Source organism: Heterocephalus glaber, unplaced genomic scaffold (assembly GCF_053883595.1).
Source record: "Heterocephalus glaber isolate CG9 unplaced genomic scaffold, H.glaber_assembly_v1.0 deba00001429, whole genome shotgun sequence".
NCBI lineage: Eukaryota > Metazoa > Chordata > Mammalia > Rodentia > Bathyergidae > Heterocephalus > Heterocephalus glaber.
Genome location: NW_028258294.1, coordinates 12,349,330 through 12,374,859, shown reverse-complemented (window position 1 = coordinate 12,374,859; position 25,530 = coordinate 12,349,330). Strand labels below are relative to the sequence as shown.

Genomic DNA, 25,530 nt, shown 5'->3' with positions numbered 1-25,530 from the left:
TGCCTTTATTCTGCTCTGCATACTTCAACTGTTACCAGTTACTGTATTCACAAGTCTCCCATGTAAACTGCAGATACAGCCCACTTTTGAATTGTTCTTAGGATTAGTTCCGATTTCCTAGTTTAGGCATCATCTCTTCCTTCAGAAAGTTACTCCATCACTTCCTTCTCTGCCATCCCCCACCTTCCTGTGTGTTCCTTCAGCAGTGTACTTGGCTGTTACCACTACATTCACTGTGCTGTATCGAGGTAATTCAAATGTCTTATCATGAATCTCTAATGCACTCAGCTTGGTGTCCATGTTGGTATCTTACACATAGAAGAGACGTGTAAGACTGAAATAGATGAGACACAGGAAATGTTTACTATGTCATTAGAGCAGTTTCTCATCTTCCTCAGGACTATGGACTCATCACTAATTCATTACTACAAACCTGCTCATCAGGAAACTGTATACACAAGCAGAAGTTTACAATTTCCTGGGAGATTCACAAATATCTCAAAATCTATGCAAGCATACTAAAGAACTCCTAACTGAAGAAAATTTAACAAGAGGCTTAACAAGCCTAGTAATCAGCTAGAAAAATTCATGGTTGTTTAGATATAATCCTATCCTCCATCTCAATTTCCAAGGAGGTACATAAGAGGAATTCCTGTCATATGTGGCTCACGTGTTGATTAGCCCTCTTAAAAGGTTCTTACATATTATGAGGTAATTCACTCTTCTTGGGCTTAGTTTTTATATAAGCATGAGAATGGCAAATTAAGTGTTGGATAGTATATACAATGTGAATTATGTTTGAGCGTTTACAACAAATAAAGCCTTATTGGGCTAAGTAAAATTTCAGTGTTTCTTAAAGCTGCTTTATTGACTCCAGTGGCAAATTTATAAAAAGTTAACATGTCTCGCTGTATTCAGATTTACATTGATATAATTATATGTATACAGTTATTTCAGTCATGTTTTACACCAAAGACATATTCAAGGGGTTCTCTAAGTTTCAAAATTCAAACCACAAGGCCTTGACTGAATAACATGATTACAAACAGGTATCAAAAAACTGCAAATGTGCCTGCTTCATAATAGCTCCCTTCTATCTCTTACCTTTTTCCAAAATCTTGTTTCATTAACAATCTACACTCTTTAAAATGCACTTATAATTTTATAGGTAAGTAATTTGATTTAAAAGATTACTTGGACCTTTAAAAAATTTTAAACTGTATTACAGAAACAATAGAAATGCATTTAATACTAATCACTGATTAAAATACCAAGAAAGCAAACAAAAAACTCCTCTTAAATATATAAATACTTAAATACAGAAAATATCCATCAATAATCAAAGCACATTTAATAGCTGTACGAGAAAAGTGAAGTGGGCACTCGATGACAGGGAAGATCTAAAAATGAGACTCTTCAAGCAAATGCTGCCTGTGGGCCAGCCTTGTATTTTGAAAATTTAAACCTAATTTATACATACATACATACATACATATATATATATATATATATACACACACACACACATATATATATATATATATACATACATACATAAAGAATTTTTTAAAAAATCACACAAGTAAAAAATTGGTAACTTGTTTACAAAGTGCAATATACCAGTACAGTGTATTCATCTTAAAGAATGTGGCTTCTCAAGTTTTAAAACTTCCTTGGTTTCCATTTACATACATGGTTTAATATTCAGTTGTTTGGCATAACACAAGAAACCTGTGTAATGAAGCCTAAGCCCTGAACACCTTCTATTAATTAATTCCAACATTAGCGAGTATGAAACCTGGAAAGTAAATTGTCAATATCTGATCAATGAGGTACAGATTATCTGAATAAAATTTATGACCTGGTGTGAGCAGTCAGTAATTCCAACACACATTACTACTTTGTAATAAGTTTTGTATGGTTTGCATGTCCTTCAATAACTGAAGATTTTTCCTGCTTTTTTCTCCAGGTCTCAGTTTGCCAAAATCCTTCCTACTTATGGTCCCCATGAGTCCAGAAGAACGGCTACTGCTCTTTCCTTCTTCAAGAGTCTTTTTGTTAGCTCTAACTTCCTTTTTCTGCTTCTCCAGCTTCTGTTTCTCTAGCTATACCAAATAACAAGGCAGGGAAAAGGAGAATTTAATAAAAACATTTCCTTCTGATAACCAGTACTTTTAAAATAACTCATACTAACCAAAACTCAAATAATACATTCTAGATACGTATCCATAAATTTTAAAAAATCTGTTACACTAGTTATGTAACACTCATTTAATATAAGAATATACAAGCAAGTAAGAGTAAACACATTATGGTAGTACTGTCTAAATCAGTCATTTACTTAGTATCAACTAAGTGTAATATTACAGTCAAGCTCAAGAGTTTTTAAATCCAGAATCACAAGGATCCATTTTTTAAAAAAATTACGTGACTGCTGACATTAAGGGGATTGGATCAAGCCAGAGAGGCTGAGTCAAGGTAGGATATTAATTAGGCTTCTCAGAGGTGGTTGAGAAGTTAGGGAGGCTAGGGAAAGGATTCATGAGGAGGCAAAGAGTGACACGATTGAGGTGAGGAAAAAGGCATTGTAGAAACTAGTCTGAACAGGCCAAGAGGCAAGTTCCAGATGGATGAAGAGATAATGTAATTAATATTATGAAAAAGATTTTAAATTTTATTCTTTATCATTTCTGGAATAATTTAAAATAAGAGAGAACTTTACTTTTACTTTAGCTCTCTTGCTGCTGACATGTTGGAGTTTCATTAGAATAAAACTGAGTCTAATATCCCAAAAACAAGTAAAACCATTATGCTTATAGGAATTATTTGCCTCTATTTCTTTAACACGAACTTTGGAAAAATAAAGTACTTTTTTAAAAAGCTCACATTTTGGAGTTGAAAACAACCAAGCCTGCACTCCAGCTCTGCTATTTACCAATGATCTAGTATGTCTTTGGGCTACTTAATAGCTGCTCAAAAAATTTGACCCTAGTCTCATCTGAAAATGGGTACAAAAAACATAAAAGACCTATTTCACCACCTTACAAATTTTTTCAGTGGATTAAATGACCTAACATATTCAAAACACTTGATATTGTGCCTACTGTAATGGTTACTGGCCAATAAATGGCAAACTTGTTCAGTGAGTGGTACAATAGTACTTCAACAGTCCTTTCTGCCCATATTCTGTTTAGCAGCAAATACCTGATATTTCTATCCAAAACACACTTCAAATCTCTCCAATTACTGTCATGGACCAGTAACAACTACCTCTGAGAAGCCTAATAACCTAGCTGGACTCAGCCTCTCTGGATTCACCCAATGCCTTTAATGCCAGCAGTCACAGTAATTTTTTTAAAAACAAATGGATCCTTGTGATTCTGGATAAAAACCCTTGGATATGACTGTAATACTACTCTTAGTTGATATTAAGTAAATGATTTCTTTAATATAACAAGTAATAATGATTTTCATATATTTACATCTGACATTCCTTTCAAAACAATTTCTAGGTGTATTTTACAAGAACCAATTTGGACAAACTTGACCATTTAAGTTCATCTCAAAAGTTACGGTTTATTCACAAACTAAGACTGCTAATACTCAGTATCTGAAAGATTCACTGGTAGATAAAATCTAAGTAAAAGCATTTCTTAACCCATGAAACAATTGTCAGTACAGTAATGAACTCAGAAACTGTCTTGCAAAGAATTAGCTCTGGTAGCTCTTCATACACAGTTGCTATCATCAACTAATACATCTGAAGTGTTTTTTTAGATCATTAGAAACTTGAGTGAAGGAAAACGTGAGTTACCTGTGCTTGGTATTTTCGAACTTTAGTTATTTGGTTGGCTTTTGCTTCCATCTTTCCCACTAATGCCTCTAGTTCACACTCTAAGCTGTCTTTCAGTTCAGTGTTTGGTGATTCCTGTATAAGTTTTGCAAGCTGCTGGTGATCACTATATACAAAGCAAAAGTAGGGCTTGGTTAGTTTTCTTGGGTTTCACAATTTGGTCCACTATATCTGAACCTACCAAGGTGTTACTGATGTCTTGGTATGTTTTTTAAAAAGAATAATTTTCTTCTTTTAACACAGCAACATTTTGAAACTTTTAGTCATAGTTTAAAAGTTTAGGAAAAGCACTGGAGGGAAATGCAAGTTTTTAATTTGAAAGTATTCAATTGTTTATAGCCCATTTCTCCTACATGTAGACAGGAAAATCTAGAAGGAGACTGATCTTCAACACTACCCTAACTCATCAGTTAAGTTCTGCTAAACTTAAATGTGCCTCAAGCTCTCTAAATGCAAACATTGGTATGTTAAATTTTAATAGTATTAGAAAGAGGAGATTTTACCCATAAAGGTTTTACTTGTGCAGTCCTAGTAAGGTGGGTTGTACAGAAATTGTGCTTAAAATAATTGCTGAATGAAACTAGCTTTAATAGTCACCAAGAAGCTAAAAACCATAATTTAAAAAAAAAAAACTCACAAGCTCATCTGACCAAACTCATCCTGTAAAGTCTGTAAGACTTCTGATAATTCTTCATTGATGCCGCTGGAAGAGGGAGGTGTTGCTGACTTCTTTCTTCTACTACCTTGTGAAGGTACTTGTTTTGCCAAAGAAATGTTGTTCACCACTCGATCATTGCACAAGACTTTACTGTGCTGTTTCATTAGATGCAAGACATGCTGAACGTTAGCTACCACAGCATGGCTAGGACTAGTGGACTGAAAAGAGAAAATGTTATGAGAAACAAATGAAGCAAAATCTTTCACTCGTTTTCTTTTTACTCTCTAACCTTGATAAAAATAAACCTTCCCACAGCCTAGGACATAATCTACTCTACAGTAAATTACTTACTAAGTTATATGGATTCAACCTCAGAAATAGCCCCATCTTCCACACTATTGTTACTCATTTGGTTTATGAACCTAGCTCTTTATAGGGGGAACATCATAACTGGTCTTTCTCCTCCTTTCTCTAATTATAGGGCTCTGAGTTATCCTCTTAAAATATTCTGATCATATTTTCCTATTTGAAATTCTTTGATTTACATCAATTGACTAGCAGTTCCAAACTCCTCTGAATGGAAGATAAGACCCTATATCACTGAGCTGCAACCTTATTTCCTGGCCCTATGTCCTGCCATCTCCTAATTTCTATGTTGTGAACAAATCATATCTGCAGATGTCATTTCTTCTGCCTGGAGCTTTTATCCTATGCTTTCAAACCCAACTACAACGTAACCTGTACCAGTTTCCCTAAAACTACCAGGTAATTACTTGGTCCAGTTCTAAGATTAACTACAACTAGATACTGAATACAAGTCCTTCATACTAAACATCTCTGTCTCTCTTTTTTGAGTCAAAGTCTCCCTAAGATACTCAGTTGTCAAGATTAGAGTCAAACTTGTTATCCTCCTGCCACAGCCCCCTGAAGAGTTAGGATTACATGTGCTACTGTGTCTGGCTACCAACACTTTCTACATGTCTCAACCATGCATTTTTCATGAAATATTGTCATTGTGCTTGCATTATCTTACCTGTCAAACAGTGTACTTTCAGGTGACCAACTTTTACGGAATTTTTCTATTCTTGATTAGTAAGAAGCACTAAGTACATGTGTGTCACAAAAAGAGGAAAACCTAGTAGCTTTTCAAAAACTGTTTTTTGTTTTGAATATTAACCAGCAATCTCAATATGCTATTCCAGCCTATAAGTAAATATTTGCTTGAATTCCATGATCAGAGAGCTTATTTAAAATGCAGACTCCCAGGCAGCACTCCAAACTCAATCAATATGAGGACAGGGCCTGGGAATTTTTAAGTCCTCCAATTAATTGTCATCAGCCAGATTTGGAATCCATTGTGCCAAACAGAACAGATACTCTTCTTAGTTTCTACTTTTAATAAACTAAATGCAGCAATACATAAAAAATAATTTTACACCACAACCAAGTTGGTTATAGTCCAGAAATGCAAGGTTAGTCCAATATTTGACACAGTGTAATCACTATATTGCTAACTTTGGTAACTATGTGTTCACTATACTGTCTACATACGTACTTTCAATATGCAGCAGTTTTTAAAATTTTCTTCCTGTTATTTTTCTGCTTATATTAATTTTATGTGTATTGAATCTAGCAATACTTACATATTTTCTTTATTTTTCTAATAATTCAGTTTTATTTATTTTACAAAGACACTGATCTGTGATCATGTATAGTTAAAAATAAAAATTGGTCCTTCACAGTAGATTGAGAAATACTCAGCTAAGTGACAGTACATTCAATATATTAGAGTATCTCATAAGGAATACAAATACTTTCAAGAAAGTACAAGTTAAAAATCTTTTTCTTTGCATTTGTCCTATTCAACACTTGTTATAACTGACTTCAGTGGAAATTACTAAAGACAGGTAATCAAATTTGGGAAAAACAAATATAATGGAAGAATGAGATAGATTCAGAACTGGGACAGGATGAATCTATTTCTTAAGGTCTTCACATGATTAAAAATTCTGCGTAAAAATTCCACAAGTACAGGACTTAAAAGGGCTGATACAAAGCTCCAAGAAAATACCTGTTAATTCAGTGGATTTTAGAATCAATGGGTGAAAGGATAATATGCCTTCCCATTTATGTGCTGGTAGAGTGATTAGCAGACAATTTAAACATGGCAGACTTTATTCTGTGCATCATAGCACAATTCAATTTAGGAAGGAAAAGGTGATAAGGTGATAAACACAAAGACCACATTTGATGAAAAGCTGAAGAAAAAAGAAGTAATTTGTTTATAACCTAGAATAGGATGATAAAGTAAGCAAAATAAAGCTATCCTGAAACATTTCAAAATTTTTTGGTAGTCAAGGGTTAATTTTTCTTATGTGGATGCCTGAAAACAGAAAAAAGGGCCAATGAGTAGAATTCATAGTAATAGATTTAATTCACTTTACAAAAGAACTCTGAAATAAAAAAGATCTAGAAATACAAGGACCTATCTGAGGTCTCATGAGGTCTTAGTTGTAGTTTTCAAACACAAAATAGCCACTGGTCTTAAATGTTTATATAGAATAAAAATACTGGATAGAGAATAGGACTAAATGGGTCCTAATTTAACAATCAAACTGGGACTAGGAAATAAATTTGAAGTACTTTTTTCGCTCCATCCTTAGATTATTCTCATTCAGTAGCTTTTTGGTAGGGCTTCCTAATCTGCTTCTTCAAAATGCATACTCAGTGATTCTGATGCATCTAAACAGTCCCTAGGAATCTCAGATTCTATGGTGAAGCCAAAAAAGAACTTAGTAAGACTAAGAGACAAAAGAAGCAACATAAGTGAAAAGATGGTGTGCAAATCAACAAGAAATTAAATTCATGGCAAAGGACAGCAACAGCAAAAACAGTTTGTACCTCATACACCTGAAAAATAAAAGCAGAAAAGCTAGGAAAGAGTTCATTCCCTAAGCTGTCCCTGAGGGTTTACTAATTATTTTGAGGCAGGGACTCATTATGTAGTCCAGGCTGGTCTCAAACTCATAATCCTTCCTTAGCCTCCTGAGTGCCAGATTACTGAGCTTATCACCACACCCAACTTGCTCTCTGAAGGTTTATTCTGGGTTTTAAATAGATCAATGAATAAATAAATAAAAGTCAAAAGAATATTTACTACCCAAGCTACTAAAATTGACAATCTAGTTAGGCATTCAAGATACCTACACATCAAACAACCAGTAACACAAACAGTTCATGAAAAAGAACACTGTTAAACACTTAAAAATCACAGGTACTTGACAGTTGACAAGATCTCTACATTTAAGCACTAAAGGACACAAAGATTTGAATCTATGATTTTTTAGAGAATTAGTCAGATTCCTGGATTTGAACAAATTGGAAATGATACCTATTCATATCTAAATATAAATCAGACCTGATAGTGGTCTGAAGTATCCTCATCTCCTTGGTGCCCTAATTCCCTAATACTTGTCTCCATTTCATTTTTATTCTTAGGTTACTATAATCCAACTTGGTAAAGGGGGCAGATAAGCAATGTGTGGAGTTAATTCAAATACCTACATTATACAAAAAACCCTAAAGTTTGACCAACTCACCTTTCCAGCCACAAATGGCATATCACGTAAGCATAATCTATAATGAGGTTGTGCATCAAAGTAATTCCTAGGTCCTTTCTGAAAGCAAAAGAATTATTTTATTCACATGATGAAAAAATATGACTATATTAACCTGAGACTTTGAGATTACTTCTTAGCTATTACTTGCTTAATCTATATTGATACTATGGCCTCCAGGAAATTCCTAACAATACTTATCAATATGTGTCCTAGCCCAAGAAAGGCTAGCAAAACAAATTATCTGATAAAGTAACAGTTATACTTTAAAGTACAGAAACAGTATACAGTTACATAAAGCACTGGACAAAGATCACTAATGTAAGACTGAATAAGACTAACATTTGTACATTATTCTACAGTTCCAAAATGTGTTCATATATATTATGTCACTACCAGAGTAAAAATTAAGCAGAAAATTTTACTTATCTTTCACTTTGCAAGTGAAGAAACAAAGATTCACTCCTTTAATTTAACAGTATTTTTACACAATGTACTAATTAGCACTTTGCCTCACTAGTTCTTTTTTTCATACCTTTTCTGGTGGTTTTGACTTCTTTTTTTTAATTTTTCTTGCAGTGGGAGCATATGAGGTTGTTTTATCTTCAAAGGCAAATCTCTTTGTTTCTAGATCAGTCTGCAACTAGGAAAAACATGACAGCCTAAATTTAATGCTGTAGAAATAAAAACTACTACTGAACTGCTATTTCAACTTTTGTCAATATTTTATAATATTAATCTCTCATTTTATCTTGAACTGCTGTATTAAACTATACCCTTCATTCTGGAACTCAAACTTCCATTATTTATAGTTGCTCCATATATGTTATGTAATGAGTTAAATGTTATATATGTAACTAAACTGATCATTCAATATTTTCCCTTTTCAAAAATGGCATCTACCACAGTGCCATACATGCAAAACAGTTGGAGAGCAAAATACATACACGTCAACTTTTAAAAAAACATATATACAGTACTTACAATACAAGGAGGAACTGGAAACTTATGTCCAAAAGCACTACAGGCTATTTTAGCAAATACCAAGTCCTTTTCTCAGGAACCTAACTATAATAAAAGAATATCTTATCTTTCTGGTATAAATTCCATAAGCATTTACTAAGGGTTTTTAAAATGGCATTTTTTCCTAAACCAACTTTTAACATTCTTAAAAACAAACAAAACTATCTTGCCTATAATAGTGGTTCTTTTAAATTTTCTATGTGTCAGGCCAGGGATTTAGCTCAGTGGTTTCACTGCCTGCTGCGCAAGCACAAGGACCCAAGTTTGATCCCTGTTACCAAAAAAAAAAAAAAAAAAAAAAATCTTCTATGGGTCAAAACTATCTGATGTTTCAGAAAAATTTAGATTGCCAGGTTTTTCTTTAGGCATAAGGATTTTGAAGCCCAAGTTGGGAGATATTTACATTTTTAAAGTACTTTAAAAAGTTCCCCAGGAAATTATAATAGAGCTGGAAAAAAATTAGAATCAATAGATTATGCAAAACAACACTGAGATAATTTCTAGTATTTTTCACAATGATTGCACTTTTTGGGTGCAAAATGTATTTATTGAAAAAGGAATACAAGGATCTCTACTCTCAGGAGCACCTACAAACTTTCACATAACAGTCCTTTTATACACAGCAAATATAAAACTCAATGAGTAGGAAATCACTACTCTGGAAGTCTGGAAGACTTATGACAGTGAGTGTGAGCAGTAAAAGAATGGTTTTTTTTGAGCAATTTAACTTCCACCTAGGTCTTCCTAGCAGTTGTCTTATATTTTGAGCCAGAGGGTCAACATTCTAAATTACTTTGTTATTGTTTGTCTCATTTGATCTCCCAACACTAAGATATAAAATGAAGGTCACTTTATCAATGGCAAAATCTAGGCTCTGAATGATTAAATAACTTCTAAATAAATAAATAAATTAATTCTAGTCATACTCTAGAATTAGCTAGACTTGAAACCACATATCCCTGGCCATTGTTCTTCCACTACAATTATGTTCACTATCAGAATTTATAACTTTTACTCATAATATATTATCAGCAGCAAGTTACTTGGTCTCTACTTCTTGCCCACTAAATGAAAAATAAAGGAACCAAAAATTAACCCCAAATTCATAAAATAAATTTGCTATATTTTCCATTTCATATATAATGGATTCAACAACACAATGTGTATAAAGCATAACCCATAAGTCTACATATTACATGTGAGGAAATGGAGACACAATGAAGCAGCCTACTCTAAAGTCAGAATGGGCAGAGAAAATTTGTGGAAGGTCAAAATAAAGCTGCATAAATCAGAAAGCATACCGAGAGAAAAATATAAATCCACAAACTGATTAGAAGATAAATATAGAAGGAAATATTATCAGGTTTAACAGAAAGATAATGTATTAGTCTCTTTCCTGTCGCTGGAACAAAATATCTGACACCCTAAAACTAAAGAAGAGGTTTATTTTGGCTCACAATTTTCAGAGGATTCATGGCTGGTTGGCTCCAAGGCAGAAAAGGCATGGCAGGAGGGCATAGTGGAGGAAAGTTGCTCAACCCAGGACAGCCAGGAAACAAAACAAAGGGAGGAACTAGAGACAGAAAGATAAGCTTCTAGGTCAGCCCCCAGTGACCTGTCTCCAAACAAGCCCCACTTAAAAACAATATATTCAACTATGGAACAAATGGATGGATGAATCCTCTGTTAATGAGAGTACTGCCATGATTCAATCACCTTCCAAACACGACTTCTGGGGCATTTTAGATCTAAACCAGAAGAGCAAACAAAATCAAAGAGAATTCAAGAGAGCACTAGAACAGGTAACTTGGCATTTATATTCCAGTGATCACATTTATGACATGAACTCAGGACACTACATTCTTCATCAAAGACTGAACTACAGAGGGTCTATTCCTGTTCTGAAATCTGGACTTGGCTCTAATATTAATGAGAAAAGGTTCTTGCAAATGTCATAAAGATCTTGGGAAGGGGAGGAGAGTATCTCGAAGGTATTTGGGCAAATAACTTCAGAACAAGCTTTCATTTAAAAACACAAAAACTTTAATGACTGACTCTGTAAGACTGCAGCAATCTTCTACCTTCTACAAGCGCAGTTTGGTTGGTGCATATAAATTCAATGTTACGAATCTATTCAGCCTCACCTTTCTATTTCAGCCATTTCATTACATAAAATCCAAAACTAGGAAAGCAGAGCTCATTTTCCTGATATGGGTCTGTGAGCTGGTTTGGGTCACTAGCTACTACAGTAGTGATGGCAAACCTTTTAGAGCTTTCAATGATATAAATAGTCCACTGTGACATGCATGCCATACGTTTGCCATAACTGTACTAGAGCAACCAGTGTTTCAGATTCTGTCCTGGTGTCTTAATGCTGTCAAGAAATGAAACATTTTTATGCAGTGCTTGGGATCAAACCTAGAGCTTCATGCGTGGTATGCAAGCTACATCTCCAGCTTAAAAAGTGCTTTTAAGAAGTGCTCAAATTTTCTATTTGTAAAAGTACATGTTCACAATTTTGTACATTAATTTACTCTGTATAGTGGACTATTCTAGACTGTAAAAAAATCAAAGATCCTCAAATATAACTGTTTATTTATATCCAGAGTATTAAAAATGAGCTTACTTGCTGATTTTTCAACTTACCTCAGCTGCCTTAGCTTGCATACGCTTCCTTTCCTGTTCTTCTTCATGGAGTTTTGCTTCCAATTCTTGCATCTTTTTCTAGAGATAAAAATATCAAAATGAAAAGTGTCTATTAGTAAAATTTTAGGTAACAACATAGGAACATGCCATAAATTTTGTAAATCAATCTAGTAATGCCTCTGGGCTTGAAAACATTAATGACACTTTCCTTTTTGGTCACTTAAGTCATTTTTGTGGTAGTTAGATGGAATTATGGGTAAAATCTATGGCCAAAGAACACAGTTCTGTATGAAGGTAAATCTGGAAATTTACTCAGTGGTATTAAATGCTTCCCAACTGCTACACAGTTAAAACTAAAATTAATTCAGAGAACAACCTAAACCAAGTGCTGCAAGCCTTAATATACAAAAACATTTTACCTTTCAATATTTTCAAAAACTAACTCCCTTATGACCAAGATTAAAAAATGTGAACATTCTTCAAATTGTTTTCATTTAAAAAATTCTTACATGTGTCCTTTTTATAAGATCAACTTTATTGCTATCAATATTGAGGGATGCAAAACTTATTTCAAAAAATTACAAACATATCATTACGCATTAATGAGTAAAAGATGCATTAACTGACTTCTGCAAGGGTTTGCATTGTGGTAAGTTTGTTATATTCTTGTTCCAGAAGATCCAGTTTTACAAGTTGGCTCTGAACATGTGTTTGATCATGTTGTCGTTCTCTTTCTAGGGTCACCTGGGAAACAATATGACATAACATACTAATTTAATAATCAAAAACCTGAAAAGTTCTAACATTGCATATTTCTTAGGATACACTATGCTATTTATCTGACCTTTCAGAGAACTCTCAGATACAGAGAGGAACTCTACATTATGACATTAAGGTAAAACCATGGGGACATTAATAAATGATTGGACATTAACAAATCATTAATAAATAAATGATTTAAATGGATATTGTTCTTACTGTACACTGCTTTATATAATTTGATTTTATATGGTAAGAGTATCTTTATGCCCTGGAAAAGTAGGAATTTACTGGACATATAGGCTTTATAAACACGCAAATATTTCCATTTGGTCTGGTCCTCTTTAGTACTTATCTAATTAGGTGTCTTATGTTTATCGTTTACACAAACTTATTCACCACCTCCCCCCATTTTTTAAAAAAAGATAGGGTCCTGCTCTGTAGTCAGGCTAGTCTGCAACCCCTTTATAGCTTAGGATGGCCTTGAACTTTCAATGCTCCTACCTCCATCTGTCCAGTGTTGGGATAAGCATGTGCCTGCATGCCCAGCAACATTATTATTTTTGTTTCTTCAAGTTTAGGGCCAGTGATTTAAAAGTCTGCCTTTTATATACACTTAAGCACTGGCAGTCACAGAAAAAACCATGAAAATAGAGTAAGAAGAGGAAAAATACTAAATTAAGATCTATAGGAAAAAGCCAAAACACTAAGTATCTGAACTTGTAAATATATTACCTTCATATATAAGTTTATAGTAGTAATCAATATTAAAAGAACTTTTAATATGACAAAGTAATATTAAATAATACTTTCATCATGAATTAGTGTGATTTCCTTCTATGCACTTTAGTGGATAGTTACACTGTATAAAGAATGTCTGAATTTGTTCAAGTATTGGAGCCCCTCCCATTGAACTATCCATATTAAACAGTATTTAAGTTTTATTGATGAATCTAGAAGTATGCTCCAGACATCTATAATCTACATCTAATAGTTGTCTGCTATGTATATTAGTCAAGGTATCTTACAAGTTGTCTTAATGAACTGACACTCCTTTTCCACTGTCCCATTCTAGAAATGTGACAAAATACAGCAATAATAAATGATTGCATAGCAAGTTTGAAAGCAAGAAAGAAAAATCACAAGATTCAAAGAAGGTAATAAAACCTAAAAGCAAATGAAGGGATACTGAAGATAAATATCACATGAGGCGCTACTGGAGATTTCATATATGATGTACAGGAAGACAATGTAAAACCTCAGCAACCTACAACAATGAAAGAATACCAAACGACTAGAGCACACAAATGTGGACTAAAAGCAGTTAAATCCATCATGTATCAGTAAACACAAATTTACATTTGCCTCATAAAGCAATTTATTATGTATGAAATTTCCAACATAAATAACTCTCAAAAGGATTAATTTTGAAAAATCAAGTTTTAAAAAAATGGCCCATAGTGCTCACAGAGGTAAAAGAATGAAATACATTAAAATAAAATTGTGGATGGAAAAAGACCCAATTAAATAAATATATGGTCATTGTAATTAATAAACTCAATGGCATAGTGAAGAGATATGAGATTAGACATTCCTTCATATACTGCTATATGACTGTTCAGGTATTTCTTAAGTCTGATCTCTTCAACTAGGACGGAAAGATAATTGAGGCTAGAAAGCATCAATAGCATTTCTCTTTTATACAGTGGAGTATCTAGCATGTTAAGCATATTTAATCAAATTTTGTATAAAATTAAATTTTGTATAAAGTTAAGATATCCAGAATTATGGCTTATGATGAATTTAAATTTTACAGTCATAGCAGGTTTTGGTTTTTTTTTTTGTACCAGGGATTGAACTTAGGTCATTGTGCTTATGAGATAGGTGTGGTGCCACTGAGCTAAATCTCCAGCCCTACAGTCATAGCAGGAAAAGAAGGGATGCTTAAAAACCATACTGGAGACTAATGTTGCAAATACTCTCTCAGAAATGTGCAAGTTCCTTAAATACAAAGACCTCTAGTGCAACAGCAGAAAAAATATTTAGTCAAAACAATTGTAAAAAGCTTTAAAAGAATTATGAGCCTTCAAATCTATCTCACTTGAGTCTTTAAAACAAATTTAAGAGGTACAGATGCATATGATCACTTACACTTCTGATAATTCAGACTCAAGGATGTTAACAATTTTAAAATACCCTGTAACTATTTTTCCAATTTAAATAAAATTCTATCAAATACAATAACAAAGAGCCAATTCCATAACTGATCCCAAGAATTTTTAGCCTTTTTAGACAGTAGCATTAAGTTACTACAGAGAAAAAAAGGTCTTTACCTCAATTAACTGTCTCAATAACTACTGAGTATCAGTTTGTGAGGTGGCATACCTGTTTCTCTAAGACAGATGTTCTCTCCATTTCTGCATGCTTTATCATATTCCGCATGTATTCCAATTGTTTTTCTAAAAGATTACATTTATTTTCTGCAGCTAGCAACTGACATGTCAGTTCTAGAATGAATACATAAGAAAAGCAGAAATCAGCTCACCTACAGAAGTTTTAATAAGGAATTCAATCTAAAATAGATATGAACAGTATATTCCAGTAAAGTCTTTTTTAAATTACCTAAATCATTCCCTTTCTATATATTAGTCAAATAAACCTTACCGTCAGAAAAGATAACATATGAAATCAACACCTGACATATGAAACTGCACCTGGGCATAATGCAATTTTGTAATTCCTGAAGTTTTTGAATAATTTTACAATTTTTATTTTGATAGAATTTAGTTTTCTTCGTAATAAACAAACCTTGATTGTGCTTTGATTCCTCATTCTTTGAATTCTCCCTTTCTTGTATCTGTTCATCTAGTACTTTTTTATATTCAACTGTTTCTCTGGACAAAGTTTTCACACTTTCTTCTGCCTGAATCCTCTCAAGTTCCAAGCGTTGAATCTTATCTTGAAGATTCTTTAGAGCAGAAAATATGGCTGCCAAATATATAATGATAATGTAAGATAACATATGGAGAAAATTCATTGAAAAATAAAAATTGATAAGTAGGTCCAGTAAGGGATCATTCTTTGGAACATTTTTATATACATGATCATACACAGACTCCAATTGTAGAATTAAACATAATCAAGCATGAAAAGTGCTATGTTAAACTGTATTTTTTCATTATTTAGGAAAAAAACCTAAGCAGTCTTTATATATTCCTCAAAAGTTTCTAATTCTACGATATAATACATATTTATTGTACAAGAATGCAGAAGACACAGGAGTACACAGTGAAGAGAACCACCACCAATAATCCTATTACCCAGAGATAATGACTGTCATTTATGGTTTTTTCAATTTTTTCATAAATGTGTAAAGTAAACAAATAAAAATGTATGGTTCTGCTTTTTTACTTTAGCATTATTAAACAGGAATCACTCACATAATCATATAGTTTTAAAAATTATTTCCTCAAACAATGACTAAAAATTTTAAAATGAATAGTCAAAAATATTTTTATTTTAAATGTTCCTGAAACAAGAGTACCTTCAAAAGTAGTAACATTAATTTATACTTTTGGGACCAGAGATTTAGCTCAGTGGCACTGTGCCTGCTTCTCAAGTGCAAGGTCCTGAGTTCAATCCTTGATATCAAAAAAAAAAAAAAAAAGAAAAGAAAAAAAAATACACTTTCATCAGAAGTATATCTTTGCCAATACAGACTATTAATTACAAAAATTTCTTATCATTCTGATAAGGAAAAGTTGCCAATTCTGGTTATTTGGTATTTCTATTAAAGGCTAAATTATTTCTGGCCAATTTTCTCTTTCATGAATTTCTTTCGCCCAGTTTTTCATCAAAAAAAGATTTCCTCCTTCCATTTTATTATGTCTTTAATTCTACTTCTGGTGTTAACTTGAGCAGCCGGTGTTTTGATTTTTCATATAGTTATACCTAGCATTTTGTCTCAAGTTTTCTTTGTTAATATACTAATTGCTCAGAACCTCAAAACTAGATAAGCTTCACATTTTCTTTCATTACATTTAGTTTCATATAATTCTACATTTACATTTTAAATAAAACAACAACTTTATAATGAAGGAAAATGTCATAATTTATCATAAACTAAATTCACATGTATCATATATATAGAAACAACTATTATTTACACATGTTCCCAAAAATGTTTTAGAACTTTCTGTTCTTGTTTTAGTAAATTATTCAAGTATTTTAATTAAAAATTTTAATCACATCAATTGTGCCACCAAGTCCACATTATATAAATCTTTAAAACATTTCAAAACTATTTTTATCAATTAATTATTCAGAATCATTCTCCCTTAACACTAATTTAAATGAAACTTCAGGTAAACTATGTTAGGAAGAGGTGCTATCAGAAATTCTGAGAACCTAGTTTTCTTATTCTTTACAAGGCATGTTTTTCTACTTACTGATACAAGTCACTCATTCAAATTTTTTTTTAATGTCTGCCTGAGCTATGACAAGTCCCATGTAGAACACTCATACATTTTATAAGATAGCTTATTCTTTCTAGTATACAATGAGATTACAACCTAACTGGAAAGAATGGACACGTAAAATACAAATTCATACACCTAGGAACCTGAAAGGAATGGAAAAAGATACGAGAACAAGATAGTTGCCTAAAGATCAATGTTGTTTAATATCTTTTTAGTTTAACCTTTTCTGAACCTCTGGAGTATACATATTTTTTATTTCATTTTTTTTTAATCACATTTTACTATGTAAGTATAGCATACAACTTGAACTGTTTGCTTGATTTATACCTCTTTTTCTGGAAACTTCTTGTATTAACATAGCTAAACCTTGAACTGATTTATTTTTTTAAAAATTTTTCACAAATCTAGCCACAGTAGACCCTCAAGTTATGACCAGCCTGACATACGAACTTGGGTTAATTAGGTTAATGGAAGATTCATCTATCTCTTGTTATCTACACCGTGTACCCAGGTAAACATCCAGATCTCAGCTGTACTGACTTAGTTACAGCCAGCCCTTGGGAACCAATCGAGTTCGTAAGTCAAGGGTCCACTGTACTTGATCCACAAAGGACACCCAACTAAAGCCCAGATAATGGTTGTCTTTTTGAAACTTTTGTCCAAAAAGCTGAAACCATACGTGGTTCCACTTAAAACTCAAAAGCTATTTAGCAGTCATGTTTCCTACCATGTGGGAAAGAGTTGGTCAGAAGCAAGAGAGAATGAAGCTAGTTAAAGTAGAAAATAATCAGAAAGTGCTGGCCACTTATGAATCCCTGGTTCCTGATATTACTAAATAAACTACCTGTACACTTGTTCTTCCAGTTTGTTCTTGGTTGTTCAACCTTCACCTGTAGGTCTGTAAACTAGATATGTCATATCTTTATTCTACTTATCTCCCCTTCAACATTCTCTAGGATACCTTTCCATCTGCAAGAGATCTAACCCCTTTGTCTCCTTCTCTCTATTTTATAGTGTTCTTTGTACTCTGCCTTACTGAAATGAGAAATCCTATATGCTATTTGAACTTCAATTTATTTCACTCAATATTATATTTTACAGATACATCCATTACATTTTACAGATACATTCCATTATGTATAGCCAAGAATGAGGGTAGAAGCAGCACTTTCCCACACCTTCAAGTAATGTGCATAGCCTCTGTTAACTCCTTAATTTTAGCATTGAAAGATTCTAACTAGAGGACCCAGATGAGCCCACTCAGACTTCTGACCTATACAAAACTGTGACACAACAAATTTATTTAAAGCTGCTATAATTTGCGGAATGTTCTGGATTTTGTGGAATTATGACAACTAATATAGATGGTAATATAGATGACAACTAATATAGATGGTATAAGTTCTAGGTACAAATATATTTCAAAGTGGCCAGAGCATGGGATATAAGGGCAAGGAATTAAAGAAAAGAGAGGTTAGAGATGAAGTTATTAAGGCAGATAGGATATAAGTTTTAGAAAATCTAAGACATATTATGTGAGCCATGGAAAGGAATCCAAACTGTTTAAAGACAGACATAATGGACAATGACAAGAGGAAATAATGTCATTAACTGGTGTCTTAGTTATTTTCTAGTTGCTGGGACAAAATACCTGTGACACCCACAAGTTAAAGGAGGAAAGGTTTATTTTGGCTTACAGTTTGTAGAAGTTCCAGTCCAGTCAGCTGGCTCCAAGGCAGGGCAGTATAACAGAGGAGAAACAATTCATGGCAGAGTGGGTAGAGAATAGCCAAATAGTTTGGAACTGCACAACAGAAACGATAGTCTGAGGAGAACCAGTGGGACTCCAGCCTTTGGGGCCTCAAAATTGTAAAAGTGAAAGACTTTACTTTGAGAAGAGAGTTCCAGAGGACGAGGACCATGTTCCAGAATGGCGGTGGCCTGAGAAAGTTGTTCCTCAGGACTGGGTTCAGGGCATTCAGCAATCCAGGCACTCAACCCCTAGAGCCAGGAGAGCAGGAAGCCTGGCTACTGCTCCAGCTGGCAGACCTTGGCATCAGAGCTGGTTTAAGGCACATGTAGAATGCAAGAGATGTGGGGTCAGGAAAGCTTCCACCCAGATTTCAGAAGGCCTGGGAGACCAGTCAGTGTTCCCCTGAAAGGGCAGTTTGTGAATCCGAAAGTACAGTGGAGAACCCTCACGGCTGGAGAAGCCAGGAACATGGATTATCTGTGGAAAGTCACAAGGAGTGAGCAAAAGTGGCCCAAGAGAGAAGCCATAAGAGCTGCAACCACTGACAGTGCTGTAAATCTGTGCCCATCTCTTTGGAGTTCACATCTTGCTGCAGATTATCCTGGATACTGGACAAGGAACAGTAGGACTTAGTGTCTGCCCTGCTGGATTTTGGTCTTGTTTGGTCCCATTCCTTTCTATCCCATTTGGAATGGAAATGTTTATCTTGAGCCACAGATTGTTTCTCCTTTGCTATGCCACCCTGCCCTGGATCCAGTAGACTATGGACTGAAACCTCTACAAACTGTGAGCTAAAATAAATCTTTCCTCCCTTACCTTGTGGGTGTCAGGTATTTTATCCCAGCAACAAGGAAGTAGCTAAGACAATTGGAGGCAGGGCTTATTACTTAGGAGTACATCAAGACATATAAGTAACAGATGATGAAAACCCAAAACAACAAAAAAAGAAAAACAATACTCTTTTGAAATATTATAGAAGTAAAAGCAGTCTTGGCTCCTGACTGATGTTAGACATGACAGACCTGGCATAGGTGATTCAAGATGACTCAAGATAGTTCACCTTCAGTGATTCGGTGTAAGTTAATGTTCCACAATCAATGTTAGGAACACAATAAAAACATTATATTTTGAGGTTAGAAACAGAAGTAAAGGGGGCAATAACCTATTCTAATTTCAAAATTACAAAGAATAAAATTTAAACTTTAAAGGAATGAGTAAGCACAAATTACATCTTTTTTTTAGGGTTTATTTACCTCTGCTATTGCTTTCTGGGTAGGCAAGTGTAGGCTTATTTGGGGAGCGCCGTAGTTCACTATTAAGGAAAGGTTTACCAGGTGGATATAATACATACAGAGATGAAGAACGATGAATCATATTTCCATTAGACTTTGATGGTTCAGCTAAAATATTCTGAAAAATAAAAATACAGGTACTGTATTACCTTTCAAAAATTTAAACCACAAATATTCATGACAGATTTGGCCTGTACATAAACTCCTCTGATAAGAGATAATAGAAAAGAAAAAAAAAAGAGTACACTGGATATATACTATAGAATTCAACCATTATTTATACTGACAAAATGTAAGCCCCCTCCTCCCTTTGATATAGTGTCACACTGTACAGGCTAACCTCTAACTCATGATCCTCCTGCCTCAGCCTCTTAGGGGGATAGGACTACAGGCATAAACCACCAGACTCAACTTCAAGAAATACAACTGTTAGTGTTTTGTATTTATCTAAATGTAGCTATATGCCAGACACTCTAAATAAATAGTGCAAATTAAATTCAGATGCATTCAGCAGAATACTGCTTCAAACTAGCGAAGTAAAGAAAGGTTTCTGACAGTGCTGAAATCAATACTGGGTAGCACAGAATAACCTGTAGTAGGATGGGCAAACTACAAATGGGTATAGAGAGCAATTGTTTCTAGGTTAATGGATACATTCATTTACCTGAAAAAAGAGTCGTGCTTACAAACTAAAGAAAATAAATCTGAAGAATTAAGTCAAGGTCTAATGGTACAGAAACCTGACAGATAGCTCTGAGCAATTCTGTGCAATCACGGCAAGTTTTAGTTTTTTTTTTTTGAGATTGGGTCTCATTATGTAGTTGAGGCTGGTCTCAAACTCACTCACTATGTATCCCCAGGCTGGCCTCGAAACCATGGTGATCCTCCAGCATCAGCCTCCCAAGTGTTAGGATTACAGGCATGAGCTGACATACCAAGCGTCAATGCAAGTTTTAGAGAGAACTGAGTTTCACAGAACATTCAAGCAACAGGTATTTAAAGCCTTACACAGGTACTTTAAAAACCCCTAAGAGAAAAACAAAAAAAAACCAAAAAAAAAACCCCTAAGAGAATCTGGAATCTATTCATTTTATGAGGAATCTCTGATCCTGAAACCAGATTCCAATGTTAGAAACATTATAAGACATTGATTGTATCCTCAATAAATCAATCTGAACATCCTAAACAAAAATTTACCAAACCATACCAACTACATAAAAAAGGTAAAACAATGTGTCAAAGTGAGGTTACTCTAAGAATCCAAGTCTAGATGATCATTACACTTTTAATGTAATTCATTAAAGTAAAAATCTATATGATCATTAAAAAATGTGAATGAGCAATCAATAACATTCAACATCTAACAACAATTTTCTTGAAGCATTAAGATGCTGCCAAAAAAGTAAAAAATAAAAAGGTAAACATACTTAATGGTACAAAATTTGAAACATTCTTTTTTAAATGAAGAACTAATCAATTTTTACTACATTTCTTAGCTTGCTGTTATGGCTTCTGTTTAGATGTCCTCCCAAAGCCTCAAGCTCTTTCAGAGGTAGTTGAATCTAGAGTACGTGATTGACTCAAGGTGGGCCTGGACCTGAAGGCACTGGTGTTAGGGGCGTGAGTGAGTGCTACCCATCCTAAGTAGTCTGAGTAAGATAAAAGGGGTGGGAAGGCACTGTTAACTTGTCTGGTTGCTTTCCTACTGTCTGTCCACCATGAACTGTTGTTGTCCCTCTGCCACCCTTCCTTGTAGGCCAGCCAATTATGGACTGAAACCTTTATGAACTGCAAGCCAAATAAACCTTTTCTCCTTCAACTTGGGATGCTGGGTATTTTGTCTGAGCAATGAGAGAAAAGTAACACACTCACACATTAGGGAAATAAAAAGAAATAGCATAATACAACTGAAAAGGAAGACTAAATTTCACAGACTGTAATTGTCTAAACAACAACAACAACAAAAAACACCAAAGAACTTTCAATCAAAAAAAATCAACTGGAGACTGGCAAGGCTGTTGATAAAATCAACTTGCAAGAATCTGCACTAGTTAGAAAATGTAATTTAGGAAAATGATGATCATACAGTAAAAGAAAAACTAATAAAAATTAATGATCATAGATAGAAGATAACTGCCTTCCCCCAACTGAGTAAAAAGGAGAATTAATAACAGATACCTACTTAGAAACAAATACAAAAATGGGACAAAAGAGCACAGTTAACACACCCATACACACATGGAAATATATTGATAATATTATAAACCACTGGGGAAAGGATGAGTTTTCAAAAAGCAGTGTTGTTGACAGTTGAATAAATTAATGTCAAGTAAACTAAGGATTTTAAGTTTCCAACTTTAAAATCTGTAGAGTAAAATTTAGATTATAGTAGTCAAGGCCCGGGAGCAAAGGAAAATTTTCTTAAATCACTAACTGTAAAAAGAGAAAACTAACAAATTTTACTACCTTAAAATTAAGAACTCTTATTAAAAGATAACAAAGACAAGCCACAAATCACCTGAAAGTCCTAAGGGACTGAAAATTAACATCCAGAATACATAAACGAATGCCTATAAATCAGTCACAAAAGGCATACCAAGTGAGGGGGAGGCAAAAGACATTTCATAAAAGAAAAAAATACAAAAAATAGTAAAGGTCTGAGAAAAAGGCTACATCCTCACCCATGACTGAGGAACACAAATTAGAAAAAGAACAAGATACAATTACAACAGATTTTTATTTTAATACTATGCCGCCTGTGCTTCTAATTAGCATTAATCTCTCCCTATAGGTGAGTTGATACATAGCAAACAATAAATGCTACCTGGTGTTGCCACTCTTCCTGCTGTTGTTGCAGTGAAAGAACATTTTAAAAAGATCAATTGAAACTTACTGCTCTCAAAGTTGTTCACATTTGAGATTTATAGTACATTGTAGCTGCTTCCTCTGTTGTGTATATACTTGTTAAATCCTCACATGATAAAAATATCATTTATTGTAACTAGCTCCATATTGGGTTTATCAATGTGGAATACATGAGTTGATGATGTTCACAACCCTAAAACTGAATACAAAGTTCAGGCTGTTTTAAAGTGTACTTACTTGTCTTATGTATGACAGCTGTTTGTTAACCTAAAGTAGTTTTAAAATTCTATTGGAAGTGGCAGGATTATTTCTAAGCAGGGCCATTTCTTACACACAGAGAAACAAACTAAAATTTAGTAATTTTTGTTTTGAGAAACAGCAGCTTTCAAGTTACACATTTTGATGCAGGTCAAGTTGATAAAGAACTTTGGTTTGTAAAAGAATTTCAGATTTTCTCAGTATACATTTGACATTTAGAATTCATTTAAAGCTGAATTTAATGCACAAAAACATACACGCTTTCTTAATAAACATTGAGATTTCTGTTAAGATTACTGTAAAGACTACATGCCAGAGGCACCCTTCAGCTCAATTCAACATTAAGCCTTCATTGTTAAGTCTCCCTCTCATTGCTAAGTTTTGAAATCAATGAAAGCCCTCTTCTCCCAAGTTTAATCACATCTCCTATGTAATTCATTCACCTACTTAATACTTGTTCTACAGTTCCACTTAAATTTCTTACTTGTTGTTGATTTAATTCCTGAATAAACTCCAACTGCTTGCTTCATTAGTTACTTCTTGGCTAATCAATCTCAGCCTTATGTAAATTTGTTGCCCTCCTTCCACTGATACCCTGTAATACTTCTGGCTTCATTATCACAACCTAAGCCTTAAACTGAGAAGTGCGACTTCCTCAGGATGACTGCATTCCTTACACTATCTCCTTTAGCTCCTATGAAATTACCCTGCTATTCTTTTTTCTTTACTGTTAATCTTTTTTCACGTTTTCACCTATTTTCTCAGTTTATCAACCTCTTACCTCCTTATTATTTCTGTTACCTACTTTCTCAGCACATACCCCAAAATGCTTGAGGTGCTTTCTTCTATTTTTGTGACATCTCTATTTCAACTCTTAAACGTGCAGTTAGATCCATCTTCCCTTCTAGGAAACTTCTAGCCTATCCAAGCACTGCTAATCATTCTCCCTGGACTATTCCAGTAATGATATCAAACTGCTGCCGAGTCGTAATTAACGTAATTACGTCTAGCTTCTCTTCAGTGCTTTGCTCCCTCTGAGCAAGACTTCTATGCTATTTATGCAGGTAATTTTAGAGCCTAACAATAGGCCAAGCACTGAGCATTACTAAAATGTGCTCCAACTTAAGCTTTGTCACGTTTACTTATCTCTTCTCAGGGAGGCGTTTTCCAAAACAAAGAGCTTGACACTCCAATTTCATAAACACTGGTGACTAAACCGACTGGCGACCCTTACGGAGGCGAAAACAATATTTAAAAGCAATCCCCCCCATGGCCTCTCCAAAACAGCATTTCCACGCTATAGTCCTAGTTATATGGTGGGAAGTGCGGGCTCTAACTGCAGTGGTCAGGCACCAATATAAATGACGGGAGGGGGGGCACTGCAGGCAAGAAAGGAGCGTAAGAATAAGATTTACTTTCGAGAGACTTCAGGGTACTCGGTGGCTGCCCATTAGACTGGTGCGACTACCTGGTCTCGGCGAGTTTCCAAGAGGGGCCGTTACACTCACGTGACTAAGGAAGCGGTGTCTACGCGCGCCAGTGTGCCACAATCGAGCCCTGGCTCCCTGGGCTGCTAGCGCCAAAGGCGAAGGAAAGGAAAAGAGCTGCACAGGACCTGTTTCGCTAGAAACCGTAGAGTGCAGCCTAACACGGCACACTGGAAGCCTGGATAGCGTTGAGACCATCTAGACAAACCGCGCTGTCCTCAACGATACAGACAGAACTTGGGCTGAGGAAGACCTGAAAACCTAAGGAAAGGTGCAGAGACTGCCGGACAACCTTAAGCGTCTTCGAACGCCGACCGCCACTCACTGAGAACTGAGACTCAGAAGCCAAAGACTCCGATGCCGCCGCCATCTTTCTGGTCTCACAGCTCGGGCCTCCGCTGACTGGGTTTGCTCTGAGTTCCCGAGCTCTTCCAGATTCTAGAGCCGCCCACCAGGGGCGACCCTCAGAGGAACCCCAGATGGAAGGGAACGGGGTGCTGCTGCCAGGGTAACTACACCCCCACCACACACCCCCACGGGGACACCCACGCTTAGAGCCCTCGCGGAAAGGTCAACAGGTCCTAACCGACGTCTTTTATAACCAATCAAAAGAGAGGCCGTCCTCTTGTGGTAGAAGAAACCCCGCCTCTTTCGTGGTGACGTCACAAGGTAGGCGGGGCTACGTCTGCGCGGCGGGAACGCTGGGGGGTTTTAGGCGGCTCTGAGATTTTGCAAAGTGTAGATCTTTTGGAGGTGAAAACATGGGCTAGGGGTGGTGTTGTCGCTAATGACAAGTGAATTAAAAGACTAGTAGAATAAAAGCGAGTGGAATGTTCAAACA

At 34.8% G+C, this 25,530-nt stretch overlaps 1 protein-coding gene across 5 annotated transcripts; it reads right to left on the bottom strand.

The window, feature by feature from the left end:
- Positions 1–841: 841 nt before the first annotated feature.
- Positions 842–25,298, bottom strand: Cep57 (centrosomal protein 57). 5 transcript variants are annotated; one of them, XM_004838062.4, is made up of 11 exons: positions 24,982–25,298; positions 20,041–20,197; positions 15,365–15,544; positions 14,942–15,063; positions 12,425–12,541; positions 11,798–11,875; positions 8,664–8,771; positions 8,111–8,188; positions 4,491–4,729; positions 3,815–3,959; positions 842–2,105 (listed from the first exon to the last, which is right to left on the bottom strand). In XM_004838062.4, exons 1-11 carry the CDS (start codon positions 25,057–25,059, stop codon positions 1,875–1,877), a joined length of 1,533 nt encoding a protein of 510 aa, XP_004838119.1. In that variant the 5' UTR covers positions 25,060–25,298; the 3' UTR covers positions 842–1,874. The 5 variants fall into 5 exon arrangements, with proteins under 5 accessions (XP_004838119.1, XP_004838120.1, XP_021108337.2 ...); XM_004838063.4 differs by having other exon boundaries at positions 25,015–25,298; XM_021252678.2 differs by having other exon boundaries at positions 24,711–25,008.
- Positions 25,299–25,530: the final 232 nt, after the last annotated feature.

What these genes read in the sequence shown, in the direction of transcription:
- Cep57 (XM_021252678.2), bottom strand. Translation starts at nt 24,887, where the DNA reads ATGGTCTCAACGCTATCCAGGCTTCCAGTGTGCCGTGTTAGGCTGCAC. An exon ending in GGAATCAAAGCACAATCAAG is followed by an intron (nt 15,064 to 15,364) that starts GTTTGTTTATTA and finishes TATTCATTCTAG; the next exon opens with AACTGACATGTCAGTTGCTA. An exon ending in TTCGAAAATACCAAGCACAG is followed by an intron (nt 2,106 to 3,814) that starts GTAACTCACGTT and finishes TATTTGGTATAG; the next exon opens with CTAGAGAAACAGAAGCTGGA.